Below are 24,574 nucleotides of genomic sequence, written 5' to 3'. Positions count from 1 at the left end.
CAAAACAAATCTCATGCTTGACTCAGTAGACTACAAAATGCTTTTCAGACCTTCTCTTACTTATCTGCATTTCAAAGGGTGTGTGCGTTGCTGACATTTTGACATTACTGATGCACCCATGTAACCAAGAAGTAGCTATTCATGTACCTTTGTGTTCTAGTTCACAGAGAACTTCTGCATCTTGAAAAGCCTCTTGCTGACTGTAGCAGCTACCTGTTCTGACATTTGCTATGTTTCATGCATATCTAACCCCCTTTTAGATTTATGTGCATCACTGCAGGCCCTCTGGTCTGTTTACTCACCTGTTGGCATCCCTACTGTCTCTGTTTTTGGCTTTAGCAGCAGTCAGAACCAACAAGCATCCGGGGGCCTCTGACCATAGGGTGATGCTTTTGAAAACAGCTGTGTGAATCAGGGTTGAGTTTGTGTGAATAAACAATTTAGGCTGCATTCTGAATCCAATTTACCTGGGAATAAGCCCCCTATAATTCAATAACCCTTACTTCTGAGTAGACATGGCTAGGATTACAGCTTTAACTCCCACTTTTTAAAGGATTGTATCTACCATTACATGAGCAAAAGGCCAGTTCAAAGACAGGACCATTCCCTTTCCCTATCCCCCATTGCTAAAACTTCTCGAGTGGCTCTGTTGAACTTACTGTATATTGCATGCTGCGCACAGAGAAGAAACACCATGGGACATTTGCAGTAGCACAACTGAATGCCTTCATCTGCTCCGGCTGCAACAAAACATGTCTCTTCTACACAGCAGGCACTGCAACCTGCCAACAGTTTGACCTCACCCCCAAAGGCGAACGGATACCAACAACAACATTTGGGGCTGCTGTGGGAGGGGATGCAAGATTCTCCTACCCAATTTTGGGTCATTCCCTGCTCCCACACGACCCACAAGGTTTGGCTGGTTCTCTGATCCTCTAGAGCAATAGTCATCAATGTTTTCGGACCTAGGATCCACTATCCAAACCTGCATTTGGGGAGCCTTTTCTTCCTCTCTTTCCCCCCATATATGTGTATGGTGGTAGTAGTAGCTGTGGTTGTGAACCATCTTACATTAGGCTACAACCTGATATTGGCCCCGACTCACCAGTTGAAGACCAGTGCTCTAGAGAAGGTTTTCAGAGATTTTATGGGGCTGCAGAGGAGGGTAGAGGAGAGCTACACAAAGACCTGTTGTGCTGGCTTCCTTCCACTTAAACACAATATTCGATACAACCCACCATCTTGCAAATTTTACAGTTCTGAAACTTGTTTGAAACAAATGCCACGCAATTCATTATATAAGAATTCCATGGATGTCAGGATCACAGCTACTGAGATGCAAATTGAAAACACACTGGAAATGTAGTAACCTACGAATCTATTTAGTAGATATGGTAACAACATCCATAAATATTAGCTAAATTTTGCATTCTGACCACCCTGCTTCTGGTAGTCTATAATGATTATTACCACTACGGAATAATTTCCTGAGGCATCTATTAATCTTTAACACCTTATAACAACACCTATTAATCATTAACTTTTAAAGAAACAATTTAAATACAGAATGTGCAGCCGAATCTCCTATTCTTTAGCATATTTCCCTTCTATGGGATCTGTTTGATAAGTCAATGGGTTTAATTTTTCTTCACATATTAAAACCTTCAGATATTGCAGATATTGTTTTCATGTCTGGAAGGCAGAAACAGAATCCAAGTAAAACAAACTGGATTTGTTTTTTAACGTCAACCTTCCTTCATTAATTCTCTCTATGTAGTCACAGTTGTTTAGCACTGTAACCACAGTGACCAAATATCTATGATGTAGCTTTTATTATTGAAGCTGGTTTTAGGGAAATCCTGTACACAGTTAAGTCACTGTTTGCTCCATTTATTTTAATGGGTCTACTCAGTCCATAAACAACAGTCCACTACGCCCAGGAAAATCGCACAGCGTGGACCCTACTTCAGCCCACACAGAAGATATATTAAGGCTGGATTCCTGTACCAACCCTTCCTGGGAGAGAGGCCCATTCAAAGTTTGTAGAATTGCACTGTATGCAGATTTATGAAATAACACAGACACTATTTTGTGAACACCAATTGACAAAACAGTGATTGATATCAAATGTTAGACACAGAGTGAACCCACTGAAAGCAATGGACTTAAGTCCATGCTCACTGCTTTGGAATATAAGTAACAGAATATAATCTGCCAACTCACATGCAGCCCCATTGAGTCTAATACATCTTCCTCCTAAGTCAGTGGGGAGAGGTTGCAGTCTAAATTGCTTATGAGAGCTGATTGCCACCTCTCTCTAAAGCATCTAATACAAGATTGAGGAAAGGCAAGCATCTCTTGAGGAGTTGTGGGATTAAGCCAGGCTTCCTCAACCTTGGCCCTCCAGATGTTTTGAGACTACAGTTCCCATCATCCCTGACCACCGGTCCTGCTAGCTAGGGATCATGGAAGTTGTAGGCCAAAAGCATCTGGAGGGCCGAGGTCGAGGAAGCCTGGATTAAGCAGAACTAGTTGGGCTGGCTATGTAATGTTTCCTTAAATCATGATGGGATAGCATTTGCTTAATGTGTAGTCCCACCCAGATTTTAATTGATTGTTGCAGATGAACCTATAGGTGCAAATGCACCTACTTAGATGATATAGTCTAATACGTAAGGGCTGCAATCGAAAAGAGATCTCAGGAGGCAAATCCTGCGTAGACACAAGTAGACGTATTTGGGCCTCCTTCCAAATAAACACGCTTGGGCTTGTGCTGTTGATCAAACTCAAGCGTCTGCAACTTAGCCTGGTGGTGTTCCTTCTGCTTCAGTTTCTGTGGCTTCTTGTATGACAATTTTGCAAGGCTCCCACTTTCTCTCTTTGAGCCCTAGGACAGTAGTGAACAAAGGAGTACAAGAGGCAAAAGGTTCCTACTCAGAGGCAGCCAGCACATCAGGAGGAAGAGGGTTCTGCCTTGTCTCCTGTGGTGGTGCCCTGGCTCTGGCTCGCCTCCCCAAAGAGAGATACCTGGTGACAAAATTTCAATCTTGCACCCCCTGGCAGAAGACCTCCCTATTTGCCTAATGGTTTTAGGTGACCTTTTAGTCGGATTTTGCCCTTCCACTGAACTTTTGTATGTTCAGTTTGCCTCATATGTGTTTGCTGTATAGTCATAGCTAGATTGGTTAGGATTTTTTTTTGTTTTTGATTTAAAAACAACATTGTTCTTATAAATCGGCTGAGTAGTTTTACTCTCACCTTTGTACACTGCCTTAGAACCCTCTCTATAAAGGAGTGCCTAAGAACAATTTAGTAGGTGCTTCCAGATGGGTGTTCCTTTTGGAACCAGATCTCCTAATGCATGAAAGCTTTTTTGCAGCAGCCACACAATGTCAGCATCAAAATACCAACCCATACCCCCCTACCCAACACAATCCGGACTTACCCTTCCTCTGGAAAATGAGGTGGCCCTGGTCTCAGCTGACCAGTTTGCAAATTAAGCCCCAGCCTAGAAACATGCTAAAAAAATAGAACAGCTTAATCCTTGATATACTAGCTATTCAGTTACAGAAAGCTTTTGACTTGATTAGAAGACAGCAGTCTGAGGTGCCAGGAGGATCACACTTGCTATCTGAAGAGGGTTTCCGCTGAAACCACCCTTGGCTCAGAACCAGGCCTGTGCAGGTAGGTGGGGGAAGCTGGGTACAATTGCCCTGGGCTTTGGAGGGCTAAGCTGGCCAGGGGAGGGCAGGCCAGGGGCATGCTGGACTTACGCTGCCATGCCAGGCCTCAGAGAAGCTCTGCATGGGCCTGCTGAGAACTACAGCAACACTAGACCCAGCAGGCATTCTTGACTGCAGAATGCCACCTGTGTGTAGTGTAGAGTGTCAGATTAGCACCTGGGAAACCAGGGTTCACAGGACATAAAAGTTCACTGAGCAACCATGGGCCACTCACTGCCTCTCAGTCTAGCCTACCTCATAGGGTTGTGGGGAGAAAATGAGGCAATGTGTGCCACCTTGAGGTCCTTAGAGAAAAAAGATGGAGTGTGCATGTGTGTGTACGGGCCACTTCTCAGCCTCTCTTGGGTCTAGCAATCTAAAATGCCAAGCCTCCAGACACATGAAACAAAAAATAGACGAGGGAATGTGCAAAGTGTATCCCCCCCCCCTTTAACACAGCCCCTTTCACATGCACCCAGCTTTCTGAGTAAGGAGCGTGTCTTCGTCCCTGACGCGCCTCATAGCAGAGCCCTCCTTTGCCCCTGTCTATGTTCCCGTCGGAGAATGCCTCGCCCCGATCTTTCGCATCTTTCCTTTCGGGATCTCTCTCCCCTCCCTCCCGGTAGTCCCGTCTGGCTCTACCTTGAGCTCCGCGGCGCTTTGTTTGTGCACCAAGCGCCCTCTTGCGGCAGGAGCCGCCCTCTCCAGGCTTGGCCGCCGCGAAGTCGCAGGCGGGATGGGAAAGAAAAGTTTGGGAAAGTTTGGAAGTTGCTGAGAAGTTGTTTCTTTTTTCCCCCTTTTCTCCCTTCTTTTTGGCCTCCTGGCTTTTCCTCGCCGTGTTTGAAAACTGACATGATGACATCCACAGCAGTGCCCGCCTTCCTGTGCCTGTTCAAATAGCATTCCCTCCGTCTCTCGCCATCTCAAACCCGGGATCGGCACCACCTCCGCCCCCCCCCCGACAAACCTTGACTCTCCCACCTCCTTCCTTCTGAAGGCGGAGAGGGGGGGCGGGTAGAGACCCAAGCAACTCCTGGGCAGCGCAGAAAGTTTACCGCACCGAAGAGTCCCATTGCCCCCCAAGCATGATAGAGGCTCAGGATCAACGCCGGGACCCCCAGGATCGCCCTTGTGGGGCCATTTAAGTCCCCATTCTCTTTTTTTGCAAGCTTTCTTCAGCTGCTCCCTCTTCCCTTCCTTATTATTATTATTTTATTTTTGCACTTGTCAGATGCGGACGGGACCGTGGCCGGGACCGAAGCACCCGAGGCGAGACCGGGCGGAGAGTTCCCTCTGAAGGCAGCCGGCAAGGCGGGTCCCCCGGGAGGAGCAGGATGCAGCCCCACCTGGCGCTGATGTGCTTGGCTGTCGTCGGGGGGGTGCTGCCGGTGTCGGCGCGCCCGGAGCCCAGGAGGCGCCAGCAGATGGACCCAGGGCGCTGCGAGCTGCCCCGATCGGTGAGCTGGAGGGGAAGGGAAGGAAGAGGCCCGGGGGTCGGGGTGGGGGCTCAGTGGTTGCTGGCGCAGAGGCAGCGCCACATGCCATCGTCAACTTTGGGACTCTCCTTCTTCTACTGCGATGGTCCCCAGCGACGACCCATAGTGCCGGTGCCCCTTTCTAAAGTTTCTGAAGATAACCCCCCCCCCCCACGCGCGCAACATCCGCACTACACTAAGGCGCGGGCCAATTACGCGGGTCGGTTCCTGCCTTTCCTGGCTGCTCCTGGGTGTCCTAGCGAGGAACCCCTCTGCAAGGGGAGAGGGAGCGAGATAGATGGATATGGCTCCTACTAGGGAGCGCCGATCGTCCGCCCCCCAGGGAGGCAGAGGTTGTGCCCCTCGACACCTGAGGAAGTGGGGTGGGATCGAGCGAGCAGGTTTGGGAAAAGGAAGCGATGCCCTTCTTTCCTTCTGCGGGTTGCACAGCCCCTAACACACTGCTGGCGTGAAGCAGGAGTAGTTGGACTACTACCGGTTAGGACACTTTGCCTTCCCGTCCTTGGGTACCACTTAGCAAGAAATCTTTCTCGCCCTCCTGCTCCTCCTCTATGGAGGTGCCCGCAAAACAATCTAGATTTCTCACATAACTTGCAAAATAAAGGACTGGAGCCCTATTCCCAGAGTTCAAGAAACATTGGCAAATTAGTTGAGATTTGCCAGGTAACCCTTTATCTCCTCCCGTGTGTGGCAAACTTGTCAACTTCCCCATTGCCACAATTTCATATTTCGACAGTCTCACAGAAGCTTTAGATCTCCGGAGGGATATTGATTTCCTGCAAGATCCTGTTAGTTATGTTGAAATCTTCAATTTTCTGCACTGAATAGGCTAGGGCTATGGGTTGTATTCAACTTTCATAGACAATGTAATGAGGTTTTTGTTTTGTTTTTTTAAAAAATGCTGCTTGTAAGTTATGGTTCATAGGAACAATTCAAAAGGGCAGTCAATGGGGGATTGTATAGGAGAATTCCCCTGCAGAGTGATCAATATTTGTCTACAAACAAATTTGCTCCAAGCTGAAACTTTACATTGTATAGCACAGTGGGTTTCTGTAAATATCAAATGAAGGAATAAATGACCAGAAGCTCTAACCCTGGGTTGGATTTCTGCTTAGATAGTTAAATGTGTAAAGATTCTTTGATCCAATTTGAGGTATAAGTGTTTATGGGTGTGTATGGGTATATATCTTTTCAAAATCTCTCTCTCTCTCTCTCTCTCTCTCTCACACACACACACACACACACACACACACACAAAACACACGATGTAATGCTTGCATTCATTCTCACATGAATAAGATATTTCTGTGATTTTATACAATAATCCCCACTTCATAAAGGTTTTTGGTTTTTCTTAAAAAAGATGCTTAGTTTTATTTATATCACTTAACTGAATTTGAATACCACTTAATTGTAAATAAAAGACTTCAGTTTTATTAGTATAATGATCTACTCAGTTTTACCACTCTTTTAATCACAAAGAATGTTAACTGGTTGATAAGGCATAACTAATCAGACAACTTTGAGCCTTCATCCTATATTTTATCTTTCTTTCCTGAATGCATGGTTTTTCTACTTGTCTGCTCACATGTTTAATTGCAGACTATGTGAGATTATGGATGCAATCCAGGATCCACTTAACCCAGAGAAGGTCATGCTGGGATAGTTTTACTGGTTTCAGTAGAATAACCGCAGCGTCGATGAACTCTGATTTGCAGTCATGCTTGACTTTCCATACACATACCATATCCACAGGCCTACACGTTGCACATTGCCGCTTCAGTCCTACCAGTCTTATACTGATTCCAATAGATAACTTGCTTTCATGCCAGCATGGTCAGGGCTAGGATATTGTGTACAATGGCAGCCCTCAAAACATTTTGCAAAGTTATGCCATAGGAAGTGATTTCAACCACAACGCTGATGGACAGTTCCTGTTTGCACCATTCCACCCCTCTCCCTGCCCCTTAACTGGTCCTGAAAATACTTTTCTCAGTGCTTTACACCATGGGTAGGCAAACTAAGGCCCGGGGGCCAGATCCGGACCAATCGCCTTCTCTATCTGGCCCGCGGATACTCTGGGAATCAGCATGTTTTTACATGAATAAAATGTGTCCTTTTATTTAAAATGCATCTCTGGGTTATTTGTGGGGTATAGGAATTCATTCACCCCCCCCCCAAATATATAGTCTGGCCCCCCCCCACAAGGTCTGAGGGATAGTGGATCGCCCCCCTGCTGAAAAAGTTTGCTGGCACCTGCTTTACGCCAAACTGACTCTTGCCTTCTTTTTCATTCCCTTTTCCCTAGCAAAGAGACTTGAACTCTTTCCTCTGGACTATCCGGAGGGACCCTCCAGCCTATCTATTTGGAACAATCCATGTGCCTTACACACGCGTGTGGGACTTTGTCCCTGAGAACTCCAAGTCTGCTTTCCAAGCCAGTTCCAGTGTGTACTTTGAGCTGGACCTCACTGACCCCTACACCATTTCGGGCCTGGCCAGCTGTCAGCTGCTACCCCACGGGGAGAACTTGCAAGACGTGCTCCCCCGGGACCTTTACCACCGCCTCAAGCGCCACCTTGAGTACGTCAAATTGATGCTCCCTCACTGGATGACGCCCGACCAACGGGGGAAAGGTCTTTATGCCGATTACCTCTTCAATGCTATTGCTGGGAACTGGGAGCGCAAAAGGCCCGTCTGGGTGATGTTGATGGTCAACTCCCTCACGGAGACAGATATCCGTTCCCGTGGAGTGCCTGTACTGGACCTCTACCTGGCTCAGGAGGCGGAGAGGATGAAGAAAAGGACAGGAGCCGTGGAGAGGGTGGAAGAGCAATGCCATCCACTGAATGGGCTGAACTTCTCCCAGGTAAGGAGATGCAGGCCGTACACACACTTTCAAGAAGTCAAGTCTTAAGATAACCTTCTTCCTTAGAAAAATGACTCGTGTTAGGTTGGGCCAGGCAGAATCTTGAGACTGATATGAAAAAGAGACTGGTATGTCTCATATTTAGTTTCTGCTCATTACCTAGATTATTCTATGAGAACATGGGATGTTCATTCTTTCCTACTGGTTGTGTCTTGTTCTCAGCTACACACTGCGTATGAACCTAGGTGTTCATGGGCAAGGAAATGTGGTGTGTGTGTGTTTTTTCTGATCGAGTGGCAAAATTCGTTTGAAAGCTTAGGGTGCTGTTCTTTCAGGGGGACCATAATATGTGTGCATACGCAGGCCCATCTGTGGTGTATGCTTGAGAAACATAATGCAGAGCAATGATGGAGGAGACATTGCCAACACAGTGGTGCCTCAGTTTCTCTCCGTCACACACATTGAACATGATACCAGGCTTTAAAACATGGTCATGTCCTAAAGGTAGAAGATAAGCCATTAGGTATATTCAACACAAGGAAATGTCTTTTTGTAACAAGGATGGTTGTGTCTTGCTTTTTTAATTACATGATACCCATAGAAAAATATACATGAAACCATGTCTCTCTACATGTTGAGTACATACTGTGGATAACAGACATAGTATGATCGCACATGATGCTTCCACAGTGCTGACCAGGTTGAGCTCTGATCAGTATCTGAATGGGAGGCTACCTGAGGTTTGCCTAGGGAGGAGTGCATGTCTGCTGGCTTGAATTCCACCTTGAAGGAAGCATTGTGATTAAAATAAAAATAAAATAAAATAAATAAATTAGTTACCTTCTCCAATATGCGCACCATTTTGTGTACTCTTTCCTTTATATATTTCACCTGACTTACTTAGATGGGAAGTGAATTGCTTCCCAACCTGTCATACATAAAGCATAGCAGTTTGTTGATCCTGCAGCATTTTCTAGGAATCTCGTCACTTCCTGTTTTAAAGAGCTAAGGGAAAGAAGGGAGGAAAGTTCCTGGATGTGTTTACTGTTTTTATAGCTGTTTGTATATAGAGAGTAAAGAAGTGGCTTATGTAGTTATGAGGAGAGTTAACTTTAAATTTGTTGTGAAAGACAATGTGTTTATTTAAAAACTCTCTTTTGAAAAGCTTTTCTCTCTCCATTTCTGAGGGTAGATCTTGTCTTTGCTGACAGATCTCAATATAAGTCCATACTATATATTATTTAGGTTTAAGGGATTCACCAGCATCTATTCTAAATTTAGTGGGGGGTTTCCTGCAATTGTTCGTGTTAAATCCAAAAGTCTTGGTTACCTGGCTTGTGTCTGTTTCTTTATCACATTTAAAATCAGAGACGTCCTCTATTTACAACAATACCCTCAGCACTGGACACTCTTTGCTTTCATAATCTATGTATCTTTCTTGATAATGGGTTTCAGATGTTTTTCTGAAGAAAAAAATTCTCTGCACTATTTTGGACAGAGTGGCTGTTTTCCATTAACAATCTCCAAAATATCACCTGTGAAAATATATAATTAGTTGATAGGTGTGCCAAAAATAGAAGGCTGGGTTGGAATAAAATGGGAAAAACATGCTAGCTGACACATGATTTACTAGTGCAGTGTATCCTGTTGATGATGTTGGGCTTGCTGGACAAATAACATCAGTCCTTCTATGACCCCAGCAGAAATGTACACAACTCTGGGGAGAAAAGCACACAACTCTGGGGACTTTTCTTGGCAATTTTTACAACTGTATGACATTCATTACATAACCTTCTAGAAGTTCCTTTTCAAATGAGATACTTATTTCAAGGCAGAACAAAAAGAGCAGAAGTGCTGTTTCTCCTCCCTTTGGGGAATTTCTCTTATTTCTATGGCTGTCAACTAATTAAACATTTTAGCCATCCAATCCAATATTTTACTCTGTTGGCAAATATATTCTTAAGACTGGTGTAATAATGGGATTGACTAGATGCATGAACTATTGTCTTATCCCAGGGTTGCCAGCACACAAGTTAGTGTGGATGTTTAAAATGAGATTGCCATTCAATTTAATTTCTTATTTAATATTTTCTATTAATTAGCAGACTAATCATGATACAAGTTATGTTTTAGGGATATTAAGCAGTTGCAAGATACTGTCAAGTTGAGAATCCTTTAACAAGGCATTAGTTTCAATTCAGGTCAAATCCAAACCCACTTTAAAAACAGACAAACCCAATTACTCAGTCACAATGAACAAACTCATCAACATTTTTGATCCTATTGATTTTTAAAGTGAACTGGATGTAAATCTTTTCAATTTTATTCATTTGAAAATTGAACAAGATACTTTTGACCCAGCTTCCTCCAAAGAGCTGTCAAGTTTTCTACACCAAGTACCCCCTACTTGAAACCAAGTTCAGAGTAATGAACCAGAAACCTAAGGTACCTCTGATGACACTGGGGCTCTATTAGGTTAAATAGTACTCTGATAAAAATGGATAGTTGGAAAGTTTTCAAATGCGAATTATATTACACATTTTCGTAGATGGGAGTATAGAGTTATTATTTTCATTAAAAGAAGAACCTCTTGGAGTGGGTCCTAATAATATTGATTTATTTTTGGTCCCTGATTTTAACTCTACCAACAATCACTCTGATACTGTTTTAGTCATCTTTTTAGCATAATGGAGATGATGATGCTGATGAAGGAGGAGGAGGAGGAGGAGAGATAATAATCATATATTCAAGAAGGGCTTTGGCTTCTGAACAAAAGTTGCTTGTTCAGAACGTGCTGCTTAGTAAGGAAAGCTGAATAATCTCTTCTCTGCCATTCAGGGAGTTTTAAAATCTCTTTCTCAAATGTGAAGTATTTGCTGTGGAATTGTTACATTAGACATCCCTACGCCTCCAGGGCAGCCACTGGCCTGTAGAACATGCTTTCATTTTGTTGGTGCAGGTCCTTGTGGAATAAGTGGAAGCGGCCAACAGAATATTGTGTGACCTCAAATTTGAAAAGTCCCTTTTAAAATTTCCCCTGATTGGGAAAGCAACGTATTCCAAAGTAACATGGGAGGAAAGAAAGCACAACTAGGCTTGCTGATCCTTTTCTGTCCTTTTTGGTGCTGTCTAAGAACTGGCTGCAATTGGCACCTGGCAGATTGCTCAAAGGGAGCAATTTGTAATGTTATCATTCTGTCTAGCAATCCCACTGCGTGGTGTATTATGGCCTTAATTGAAAGGAGTGGATTACGATGAACTAGATTTCCTCTCTTAATTCTAAATCTTGGATCTTCTCCTGAGAAACATATAATTAGTGGTATTAATGATGGAAATTAGAAAATGACCAGAGTTTGTATTCCAGTGGTATGTCTAGGCCGATGTGAACATCTGTGATCGTTTATAGCCCTGAATCTGTTATGGGCATCAGTTGAGTTCGTTTTAACCTGCTTTCAGCATTACTTTAATTGTAATATATAATCTGAAAAATTTGGAAACAGAGTCCTAGAAAGCATGCTGTACTGAAACATCCTTAAGCATTTGTTTTCAATCTATCCAATTTTCAAACACTTACTGAGGGAAAATAAGTGGTTTGCTTCTCCTCCAGCCAGTCCCTCCCCTTCTCAAAGTGGTTAAGCTTCTTTCTTTCTTTTTTACCCTTTTCTCAAATTTCATGCTACTGGAAATTTAAATAGGATGAATGCATTGTGTCTGCTTAGTTGAAGTTGGCTTCTATTGGTTTCTGAAACAAAGTGAAGATGCTTTAAGGACAGGGAAGAAGATCCCAGCTTTGGAGCATCCACCACTACTTAAAATACGATGGGAGATTTTAGTAGCATTTGTATCCCTGAAGCAGACTTCTATTGTATCATATTTAATTATGCAAATTTTTCTATCCCAACCCAGTTTCCATGCCTGTGTGCTCTTGCCCAGCTCCTGGTTCATTCCAATTTCTATAGTGTCTTAGAATAGTGCTTACTGCGAGAAGTAAGGTTACAGGGAACCAGGCAGAAGGCTTTCTCGGCAGTGGTGCCCACCCTGTGGAACACCCTCCCACCAGATGTCAAGGAAATAAACAACTATCTGACTTTTAGAAGACATCTGAAGGCAGCCCAGTTTAGGGAAGTTTTTAATGTTGGATCTTTTATTGTGTTTTTAATATCCTGTTGGAAGCTGCCCAGAGTGGCTGGGGAGGCCTGGCCAGATGGGTGGGGTATAAGTAATAAGTGATGATGATGATGATGATGATGATGATAGGATGCTGTAGAGGGGGGTATTTGCAGTTTGTGACTTATCAAGTCAAATCTATTCAACAGTCATGAGCCTGCTGGATGCCTGAAGTGCATTTGTGCAATCCCAAGCGTGTGGCAAAAAGAGAATTTGCTGAGCTCGACAGGCTGCCTTACACAGATGGTGGCCTGCATTTGGCTCACTGGGCCACAAATTGCACATTTGACTGGGGGGGGGGGGGTTACAAGATCTGCTTGGGATATGGTACAAAAAGGTATTAAATCAGTACCTGTTATAACTTACTTCTCAAAGCTATTAAATACACTTATTCAAACTGAAGATCTGTCTTTCCCCAGAACACCACAAGCCCATTGCGGACTGTTTCCTATGCCAACTGCTTATGCCAAAATGAAGTGGTTTGTCTCTAAGGCTGCAATCAAACTACTGATCTGCCATTTTGGGATGCTTGAATGGGGTGGAGATCTCTTTCTGCTCATCTCAAAACAGCTCCTCTGGCCTCTGTCCACCTGCTGAAAGTGCAGGCAAACAGAATACCCCTGGCAGGATTTCTGTCTGGGCATTGCAGGGGCAAGGGAGAGGCTGGATCCTGAGCTGGCCCCTCTGCTATGGCTTGATGACATCAGGCTCAATCTAGGCCCAATTCGTTCCGCTGCCTGCAGCTTGGTATAGCATGGGGAAGGGTTTTGTGTGAGCTCCAGCCTTCTGCCCGTTCCTGGTTACCCCTGCCTCTCTTTATTTCAGCAACCCAATTTAGGTGAAAGAAGTCGTTTTGCTGCTGCTGCTGCTGCAAATTACTCAGAGGTCTACAGCAGATCCCAATCTCTTTTCCAGCAAGTAGGTTTTGCTTGGCATCAAGAGTATGAATATATCATTATCATTATTATTACTATTTTGAATTATCAGACTCGGAAGATTCGTTGAACTCAATGGAATTAAGATAGTGATAAAATTACCATTAATCTGATCTAGGCATAATGAAGTTTGGATCCAACCCAATTTATCTTCTTTTTCCTGAAAATGCACTACTAACGTATTCAATTGTATGCTAAATTAGGTGGGATTCATTGGACCCCCAGGATGTGTTTGAATGCAAAGGCTCACGAGATTGACTTGAATAGTTGATCTGGAGTAGGTGTGCACATATTCTGTCGGTGTAACCTGCCTTGTGATCTTCGGCAAAACGTGGCTTATGTGTTTCATGAATGAACAAGGCTGTTAGTCTCTCTTCCATGCATTAAACACAGAGGGCCAAAACAAAACAGATTCCTACATTGCCTATCATGAAGCAGCTCTGGGCGGTCGGAGGAGGCTCCATTTTCAAAGACTCAAAGCAGTGATGACCTGGGAGGGCTGTTTAACCCTTTAGCCTTGCACTGTTTCCCCCAAATCTACCCTGCCTCCCAAAGGTGCAATTAGCCCTGCTAGGGATCTAATAGCAGCTTCTTGGGGAGGAGGAAGCAGGGTCTAAAAAGCAGGACAATATAAAGAACTAAGGATATCTCTCCCCAGCACCACTGGGGCAGGGGGGGATCTGATTATATTTCCCAAATCATATCTGTTCTAGACTAGAAAGAAAACTTTCTGGGGAATGAGCCATCCTTAGGTGCCAACAAAGGACATGTTGATGCTGTTGTAGCCTAACAGGACTTTAGTATTATTAGTATTAGTACAGTGGTACTTCGGGTTACATACTTAATTCGTTCTGCAGGTCCGTTCTTAACCTGAAACTGTTCTTAACCTGAAGCACCACTTTAGCTAATGGGGCCTCCTGCTGCGCCGCGCCACCGGAGCATGATTTCTGTTCTCATCCTGAAGCAAAGTTCTTAACCTGAAGCACTATTTCTGGGTTAACAGAGTCTGTAACCCGAAGCGTATGTAACCTGAAGCGTATGTAACCTGCGGTACCATTGTATTAGTATTGGCATAATTTATTAATTACATTTGTATCCCAACTTTTCTCTAAGGAGCTCAAGGTGGCTTACATAATTTCCCTTTTCATTTTATCCCCACAAAAACCTTGTGATGTAGGTTAGACTGTGGGTGTTTAACTGGTCCAAGTCCACCACATGAGCTTCATAGCTGAATGGGGATTTGAACTCTGGTCTCCCAGGTCCTATTCCGATACTCTAACCACCACACCATGCTGGTTCTCGCTGGCCCCACACTTGTGTGAGGTAAAAGTGTGCCACTGGTTTTCTCTCTCTTTCTTTAACATTAGGTTGGGCAAGCTTAACCATGGAAAAACATGGCTATCTCCCCCAGCCTCAAAACTTCAGGCCAGTCACCAGCACAGAGAACCCAGAAACTTGGTTTAAGTCTCCAACCTCTCCATCTTCATCCTCATTTCTTTCTTTCTGATTTTTCATGTTGCCTTTCTTTCATCTCCTATCACTGGCCCTTTGTATGCATCCTTAATCCGCCTGCAGTTGGAAGCTAAGCCTTTTAGCCTCTTGCTACATTTTTTCAAAAAGTTGCCTTGCTGAGGACTTGACATTAGCATCTTGATTTTTTAAATCTCTTCATTGAAATCCCTCTCCATAGGGAATTAGGTTCTTTCTCCTTCGATGGGAAATATCTGCCCTGCCTGGTTTCGCCTTCCCTCTTTTATTTTTGCTCATGAATTCGGTTATCTAGATTGCATGATGTCAACCCATGGTGGAATAAATGCAAAAAACAGACAAAATATCAAAGTGGAATTGATTAGATCAAGGGCAACCTCAGTAGAAGAAAAAGAAAGTTTCCAAAGCTTCACACTTAGCCACTCCTGCCTTTTTCCTCTCTTCTTTTTGTGGATAGACAAATAAACTTTTTTGCTTGCTTCCCTCGGCATTAAGTGGCAGAAGTGGCTTTGTTAACAATGTCAGTCTTCATTTCCCAGCTCCCGCTGTTCTATCAAATCCTGAGACATGGCAGCTCTGATTACTCTATTGATAGAATTACAGAGGCTACAAGTGCTATTTAATGAAAGGCTGATGGGTGGCCCATCATATTTGGTCCCTGACAGATATCTGCACTCTCTAAGCTGGTCTCCGCATAGCAGAGCAGCAGGAAACATTAATATACACACAGGACCATATTTTGATGTGCCCTTTGGCTTCCTTTCCTTTCTTTCCCTTTTCCCTTTCAAAAGAGTTTAACAAGCAGAGAAAAGACAGCCAGATTCTTCACCGATGAAAAGTATCTGTTGAGTGAAGCTAAGCCTGAGAATGCAAAACATTTGGTGCACTAGAACTTGGGTACTATCTGCACTATATGTTCAAAGCTATATCATGCTACTTTAAACAGTTGTAGCTTCCCCCAAAGAGTCCTGGAAACTGTAGTTTGTGAAGGGTCCTGAGTGTTGTTCAGAGCAGTGCTTTTTTGGCGGGTACTCAAGGGTACTGTTATGAGAATTATAAGGTCTAAGATGTAAAATAAATATTCATAAATGTACCAGGCAAACACATACATGTCTGAAACAGCAAAGGAAAACAGTCCTGAAACCATTTTGACTCTCCCAAATTGACCTCAAATGTTTCTCTGCAAGGAGGAAGGAAATGGGAAAACCTCCCCATTGTATCTTTGCTAACAAATCCTGTCTTAAGGGCATATCTGTGCATGAATAGGGTGAGCCTGTGACCTGGATTCAGGAACTGAGCATTTACCATCACAAAAGAATGGCCAGGATGCCCAGGTAAAAGCAATCAGTGACCATTATTGGGTATCTTGGCAGACAGGCTTTCTGCTGTAGACTGCCCCTTCAGTGATGTATGTATGACGTATTGGGGGGGTGGTGGCCTTGAGCTACAGGGTGGCAATTTCACAAGGCTATATAAGAGCTTGCGCACCAATGTTCTGTGTTCCTCCTCCCTGCTGCATAGGGTGGGTGGGTGAGCACCCTGTTGCAACAGTTTAATAAAGATCAGTCTTACTAGCCACTTTGCTTCTTCACATTCTCTGGTTGGCCTCTGCTGTTTTCTCCTACTGATAGTGAACCTACATAAGGACTCTATATGGGTTCTTGGGTACCCCATAAGGGAAAAGGAGCATTTTCTTTATGACAGTACTCTATAAGAAAAGCACTGGTTAGGGGACCTCTATTTTCATGACAGACCTACAATTCCCAGAATTCCCCTGAGGAGAGAAATTGACTTGTTAAACCACACTGAGGGGAATAGGAATCTCTGAACAACACTCAGCACATTTATCAAACTGCAGATCCCAGGATTCTTTGAGGGAAGCCATGACTGTTTAAAGTGGGATCATAGTGCTTTAAATGTGTAGTGCAGATGGGGCTGTCATATGCATGATACTGAGTAAGCATGGAAACAAGGTCTAATGTGAGACCTGAAACAAAAGATTGCTGTGTGGAGTGTTTCTGTTCAAGATTCCATCTAGCTATGCCCTCTTACAGGATACTCCCTTCCCTTACCTCCATAGTCTGGTACTTTTTTTCTTCTCCAGTGCAGGCTTGGGAAGATAACACAGAGAGCATATTTCACATTGGCAAAACTGAGACTTTGGCAAAAGAGCTCCCTGCCACATTAGACCTTTTCCTGTGCTTTGCAAAAGTTTCCTAGCAAGTACTACAGACATGTCCAGGGACACTTTTACTTCTTATCACATGCATGGATTTATTTGAGTGAAAATCTGGTAGGGGTTAAGTGTTTGGAAAATATTTTCTTGTTCATGGAAAATCAAGACTGCAAACCATGTTTTAGCCAAGGCATCAGAGATATTTCCATATCTAGGTCAAGCATTACATGTCACATGGAATATTTATTACATTTTAAAAGGGAAATAAATGCATAGTTTTGTGGACCCTCTTTTTGAATTATGGTGCCATGGACTTCAAGAAGATCAAACCTATCCATTCTTAAGGAAATCAGCCCTGAGTGCTCACTGGAAGGACAGGTCTTGAAGCTGAGGCTTCATTGCTTTGGCCACCTCATGAGAAGAGCAGACTCCCTGGAAAAGACCCTGATGTTGGGAAAGATGGAGGGCACAAGGGGAAGGGGACGACAGAAGAAAAGAGGGTTGGACAGTGTTCTTGAAGCTACAAACATGAGTTTGACCAAACTGCGGGAGGCAGTGGAAGACAGAAGTGCCTGGCGTGCTCTGGTCCATGGGGTTACGAAGAGTCGGATATGACTAAACAACAACAACAACAACAACAAGTGGACTCTCTAAGGTTGCAATCCCTTCCACATGGTACTCTTGATTCTTTAATGTCCTCTTGGAAAGAAGAGGTTGAAGAAGACCTATACAGAAGGGCACTGTGTTGTGATCAGTATGGTGGTGCTGTTTACATGATCATTCAGGGGGAAAACAATAAGCAGAAAACACCATTTGCTCGGTGGATGGACATGTTATGACTCCTATTCAAAGATAGGATTCATTCATTGCCTGCCATTTGCTTGCAATCCTGTGCATTACTTGCAGGTAATCCCATTGGGTTCAGTGGGTGTTACTCCCAGCTGAGCATGCATAGGATGGCAGCCCAAGTCCCTTGATCTCTCGTCTGTAGGATGATGACAGTAACCTACCCTTCTTGGCCTCACAAGGAGGTTGTGGCTATAAATGCATTGCAGATTGTGAGGTTCTCAGATAACAAGGTAATGGAGTCTCCATAAGCCCCTAAGATAGAAAGGGTTTGATCCTTGGACAGGATGTTAGAGCTTTGGCAAAATCCTTCCTTTTAAGGTCAACAAGAAAGGACAACTAGAATAAATGTTACAAACAGAAAAGCTGCTTATCAGCCCTTGTTTACCTCTTTATATCCTTATCCCTATGTGTGGAAATTGCAAATCCCATCCTAGAAACTCTGGCATACGTTTAGTGTAAAAAAAAGCTTTGCTTGTTCCCTAGACCAAGATATTCCAAGAAGGGGTGGGGGTGGCATCCTTAGACCGTATATGAGAAGTGATTCATCTGCTAAGATCATACAAGTGATTGGTATCTGTTAGGCTCACTGGAAATGACGACAGATCTAAAGAAATAACATTGGTGGTATTTTGTGTGCATGTGAACAATAGCAAAGTATAATTTCTGCTTTTTTACACCTGCTTTTGAGTTGGAGGCATTAATGACAAACATTGAATAGTGCTGGTAATTAGAACATTTTCAAAGTGGGATCATAGTGCCTTAAATGTGTAGTGAAGAACAAATGTCTCCTTGTGTATTAGAAAGCTGGCTTCACAATATGTGAACTGGATGCAAAACCTATTCATACACACATGCCAGTGGACATTGTTTTGCTACCTAGAGACGCTCTCCATCTCAGAAACATATTTTGCAGAAGGCATCATTTCCTAAGACCCTACCTGCTTTACCACTGTTGAACTCAATAAGAAAATTAATATGCTATGCTAAAGTTATCTCCACCTGGGCAGATTTATGACCACATTATATGTGCTGTTCCCTGATGTAAGAAATGCATGAGTCCCAGAAAACCTGAAAATGTAACTTGCAAATAAAATTACAAGAATTTTACAGTATTCATTAACCTCCACCTACAAAGCTTTAGGCTACAAAGCAACCTTCGAAAGGGTAACTTCTTTAAGATGCAAATGGTAGGCAATCCGATTTTTAAAAAGATTTGGAAATTTATGAGAGATCGAGTGATGTGTGGGATCCAGGATTCGGCTGTCCTTGTGAGCTGCATTCTTCCAGTACTCCATTGCTGCCTTAAAAGGCTCAGGACCAATAAAGGTGATGCATTTAGTTTTACATTGGTGCAGAAGTCAGTAATTGAGAAAATGATAAAACTTGGACTAAATTTTGAGATACCCTTTTTAAATGTCATTATTTTGGGGGTGGGCTGGGCTAGTATAATAAACACTTTGGATTGGTCTCCTAGTTATTTTTTCATCAATATAGTCCTAACTAATACAATGCATGCAAGATCAGGAGCATAATTAAAAAATAAAATAAAAACAAATTATACCCTCCATACCCTCCAAGTGGCCCGGTTTTAAATATATTTTAATCACCCTAACAGCACATCATGTGCTGATACGTTGAGAGAGAATGTACACATCTATGCCTATATGCATGTACCCTTGTAAGACGACAGATGTGGAAATGCAGCTTGTTCTGCATTTCATTTCACAATGAAATGTGCACAAAGACTCCTTGTGTACAGCAGAAGTTTTCTGTTTGTGATCTAGTTTATATAACACCAGCAACAGGAAAAGCATCTGTTGTACCATCATCTTTGTTAGGAAGTCTCAGTTTGATACCCGTATATCATCAAAATGAAAATAGATGGCGTTATATGCTAAATTTCATGTTGCATCACTGGTAGGGATTCATAGAGATCCTTTTGTTTCTGGAGGAGTGCATCCTGCGATTTAGGTTTTAGAAGCCATCAAATAAACCAAAATCTTTTTAAAGCCATGAAGTCTAAACATCATTTGGAAAAACGGTACTTAATTGCTGGGTGACTATTGTGGTACTTGCTGAATGTATGGCTGCCAGAGCTTGTCCCCTCCCCCCCCCATTGTATTTGTCTTCCAGCTTCATAAATACAGTTTGAACAACTTTCAAACAAAAGGGAATTTTGCTACTTTTGTACGGCGTAAAAGTTTGGGATCTCACTCCTGGGTTTAGAGTGGGCAATGCCTATAACTGTGCTAATAACACATCCACAAAGCATGGTATTAGGCAAGCACTGAATATAGACATGAGTTAGGAAGCCAAGATAGAAGAAAAATGGAGGAGGGGAGGGAGAAGAAGCAGAAGGGGGATATTATTATTGAAGAAACCTAAGTATTATGCATACTGTTGCTTGAGCAACCCCAAAGGACATTGATAGTTCTTGGTTTGTTTTCTGCAACCAAGCACATTTTATTTGCCTTTGATTTTTTTCACAGACATTTGCCTTTATAGGTGGTAACATGAGAATAGCGACGGAATATTTATTTTACATTAGGCGCATATAATGGTCTCACTATGCAGAGGATGCAAAGTCAGCAAAGGGAATGGGGGAAAGCGAGAATGGAGAAAACTGCAAATTTGCTGTTACTGGAAGCCTTTGTAGGCCTATCCTGCATCTAATCTACAATTTTTAAAAAAGATGAAGCAAAACAGTGGGTTTTATTCCATCTAAGTAAGCATCCATCAGACAGATTGGTAACATGGTGAAGCCAAAGGGAATCTGAATTTAATCAATCTACACTAGTTTATAAAAGCTAAAGATTTCATTCCATGAATGTAACTTTTAAAATGTAATTAGGATTTAAAAAACAACAAAAAAACAACACAGAATCACCTACAAATCATAGAACTGCCTTTAGACCTAAGTGAGGTCACCAGCTTGTTCTTTATCCTTTATACTTCAAAGAATAGCTTTGATAAAATAATTAAAACTGAATTCTTCAGCGCCTATGCAGTTTCTGCACAGGCTAATTTTGTTGCTAGGGAGAGGCTCATTGCTTTGCAGGTCCCTGTTTCAACCCCTGGCATTTCCAAGTAAACAGGATGAGTTGAGCAGGTGTTGTGTAAAACCGGTGTATGAGACCAGGTAGATTGGTGGCTGCCAATCCGAAGAGACAATATTGGGCTAGATGAACAAATATTCTGACCTAGTATGTGGCACATTTCTCTGCTCCTGGCTCATTAGATCCTTGGAAGCCACAAATATCCAATGTGGCTCCTGCCTCCACTTTGACCCCCTACCAGACTGTATGGCAGGTAGAGACAACTGCATGTTCCCCTATCAAAATCAGCCAAGATTCAAATCAGGAGATTCCTGGGGAGAGACGAGAAGGGGAAATATTATTTCAGCCCTGCCAAGGGGTACCAGGGTCTGAACCTGGTAGCTTCTGCATGTCAAGCAAGTCCTTTGCCACAGTCCTCTTCCTTCGTCGTTCTCTCACTTCCGACATCCCATTCATTCTTACTGGATTAGTCCTGATATACATAGTTGTAGGTCATGCTAGGGTGTTTGCCTGGGTCAGGGCCTAGCCAACCACTTTCTCATTTTGCCCTTGCTATTGGTTCCTCCTTGTGTCCCAGTCTGTGATCATGTCTGTCTGTCTGTCTGTCTGTCTGCTTGCCTGCCTGACTTCTTGCATTCTCAGTCCAGCCCCCAACCTCCCAATTTTCATTTGAATTGACTTTTTGCTCCCATTGTTACACCTGAACCACCCCAATTTCAACAATTATCAGGAGGATGTGAAGTCAGGGTAAGTGGCAGCAATGCTACTAAAACAGGAGTCCGGCTTTGTGGCCTCATGGTTGGTGATGCTAATACCCTACCTTCCTCATCTCACCTAAGTGCTAGAACTATGGATAGAGAAAACAGAAAGAAAAGGTAAGAGGACCTTTCATCTAGAGGACATAGTAGGTGGAAAACCTTCCAGCAATGCATTATGTGTCAGACGTTTTCCAAAACACTGTCTGCTTCATACCACATTATGCATTTAGAGTAGTGACATTCTGCTGACACAGGGAAATGTGAGTTTCCATGATATTCTTCTTCAGTAGCATCAATTCCTTAAGAAGTGAAACCCCTCTTGCATATTTTGATGCAGGTACAAATGTAGGGCTTATTTTAAAAAACCCACTTATCTTCGGCTCAACAAGAAGCCATCTGGACTTGTAATGTTTGGCATCTCTGGTGCTAGATACAGATTATTTTCTCAGGCTAACAATATAGGCTTATCCACACTTCCTCTCATCCTGCAGCTGTGTCCCAGGGTATACTGATCTTTAGAACTCAATTGGAGCAAACAGCAATTTGGGTTTTCTCGGAATTGAGATTTTCTCTGATTTAGCACTAAAGAGTGGGTTTTCCCTGGGGAAAGAGGAGGGCAAGGGGAAAACCACTCGGACCCATGTTTTCTAGGCACAGGACAAGTGGAAGTATGGACAAGCCCTCTAGAAATCTATACAAGCCCATAAATGATTCTGCTGAAGTCTTCTAAATGTAAAGTGAAATAGAGAAGCCTGCATGAACAATGCAGTGGTTGAGGGGAGGAGGTGTATAATTAAGCAGGCTATGGGGATGCGGAGCAACCTCCAGCTACTTCTTCTCTGAGAAAAGGATTGAAAGGGTCAAGGGTCCAAGAGAAGGGGGCACACTTGGATTTGTGATGCTGTCTGGGTTTAGCATTTCAGTTTTTGCGGTGGTGGTGCTGACTGACCGTGTTGACTTTTCCTTCTTTCCCCCCAGCTAATAGTGCGAGTCCAAAATAAGGTTTTTCTTTATTAAATCAAGTGACTTGGCTGTGAAAGGGGACATATTGCATGGGATATAACTCAAGTCTCACTTTCAAAGGCATTCATTGCGTTCTTAGTGAAGCAGTTTAGCAGGGTGTCCGGAGAGACCAGAGACTAATATATGTGCAGTTGAAACACTGCTTTGAGAAACTTAATAATTTCAACTGCCCTTCCCACCACTTTACATCTTTGTAAGGGTGCAGCACATGCTTATTTTTTCAAATGCTCTATTTACATCATAACATAAAGCCCCTCTGAAAAATAGATGTACTACTTTGCTTGCTTGCTTGCTTGTGGACCTTAATTTGATGGGGCGAGGTGGGGTTGAAGGTTCAGGGTCTGGAGAGAGTTATGGCCACTGAATCCATTAAAAAAAAAAAAAAGACTACAGGGAGATGTAAACTGGATATTTTTCAAATCCACACCCAGGAATTTCATGCTAACTCTTCATCCAGGCTTTGCAAATAGTTTGCACTTCTTGCAAATTTTGAAGGGGCAACTTAGGGCAAGCTGGAACTCTCCAGGTGTCACCCCTGACCATTGTCCATGCTGGCTAGGGATGATGTGAGCTGTGGTTCAGTATCATCTGGAGGGTCCACATGCCTGACCTAGCAGTTCACCCTAGCAGTCCACATATTTGCTAGGCTTACTGTGCCTCTTACTGGTTCTGCTCATGCGGTCAAAGTCATTATGCTCAATGTGTGGTGTGGAAAATGTGGGATCACACTCGCAGGACCTGTCCAGGATCTGTGTGGGTTGAATAAAATTGACTGTGTATTTTATATATCCTGTCCAGCCCTAAATCTTTAGCATCTTAAGGATTACAGGAAAAAGAGCAAGCTTTTTTCTATGGTGCCTGTCCAGTTCTCTGTAACATGCCCTCATGTAGCTGTAATGTCTGATCAAAATGAATTACTGTAATCCAGCTGATATTGGCTCTAGCTGCAGAATACCCCCAATTTGCATTTTTCACTTGTTATGTGCTGCTGTGGAGCATCTATTTGCAATTGCCGCCTCCCTAATACCCTTGGCTTTGTAAATGTCAAAACAAGTGTGTTAGCTGCCTTTCATTTGTTTATGCTGGAATTGCTTGGCAGAAGCTGAGCATAGCTGTGGCTGTGGATTTCTAAAAGGACTTAATAGGCCACTTTGTAAACAGATTGAAATATTTGTGTTAGTAACATTTATGGCCTAGCATATCCAGTCTTACAATTGTTTTACATGCCTGTTTCATTTCCTTAGAAATGCTAATGAAGTTTGTGACGGGACAGGGATTAATCCTTCCTTAAGGGTTATGATGCAGGCAGGATCTAATTGGGCAACAGCATGATAGCACTGTGTTCAAGTTGCCACGGTGACTTCAGGCTCACCTGAGTTTCCATGTAGCTCACTTGTTGGAGCTGTATTCACATGTGGGTTACTCAGTCAGCACTTGTAACAGAGGTCTAGATTCTGCTTTGATTTATTTAATCTACTGTCCTACACCTTTGACTCTTGCCTTATATCCTTTGCATAAGTTCCATTTCTGCAACATGATTATGCCACATCAGGTTCCTGGTCTGATTTTGGGCTAAGTGGAGGGAAAAGTGCAGGAACCTGGAGAGAGTGGAATTGGCCATATGCTACATTGCCTTATTGACTAGTGCAACCTTGCAGTTGCCTGTGCATAGGCATGCTGGTAAAAGGCTATAAATATGCTGTTTTGGGTGACAGAGTGATAGGTGCTGAGACTCTTCATATTATCATGCCTGTGTTAATTCTGGAATGATGCACATTCCAAAGCCATTTTAACACTATAGTAATCCTTAACTCATAGAATGTTATGACAATTCCTGCAATTCCAGGGCTTTTTTTCAGCCGGAACTTTCCGGAACTCAGTTCCGGCACCTCTCCAGTGGGCACCATTGCCATTCTAAGAGAATTAGGGAGGTGAGTTACACGTGAGTTCCAGCACCTCTTTTTCTAGAAAAAATAGCACTGGAGAGGACTAAAATGTTTTGTGGCCCAACAAATAAGCAGAATATCTGGATTTT

At 43.1% G+C, this 24,574-nt stretch overlaps 1 protein-coding gene across 1 annotated transcript in view; it reads left to right on the top strand.

Moving 5' to 3' along the window:
* Positions 1-4,448: 4,448 nt before the first annotated feature.
* The window catches only part of TRABD2B (TraB domain containing 2B), a 234,061-nt gene continuing 213,935 nt past the window's right edge, over positions 4,449-24,574 (top strand). The window contains exons 1-2 of the mRNA XM_083742445.1: positions 4,449-5,179; positions 7,527-8,087. Of these exons, the coding sequence (XP_083598571.1) occupies positions 5,057-5,179; positions 7,527-8,087 (684 nt within the window). The 5' untranslated portion in view covers positions 4,449-5,056. The remainder of the gene's footprint in view (positions 5,180-7,526; positions 8,088-24,574) is intronic.

The sequence above is a fragment of the Podarcis gaigeae genome (genome assembly GCF_964106915.1).
Source record: "Podarcis gaigeae genome assembly, chromosome: 6".
Taxonomy (NCBI): domain Eukaryota; kingdom Metazoa; phylum Chordata; class Lepidosauria; order Squamata; family Lacertidae; genus Podarcis; species Podarcis gaigeae.
This window is presented reverse-complemented; position numbering and strand designations above follow the sequence as displayed.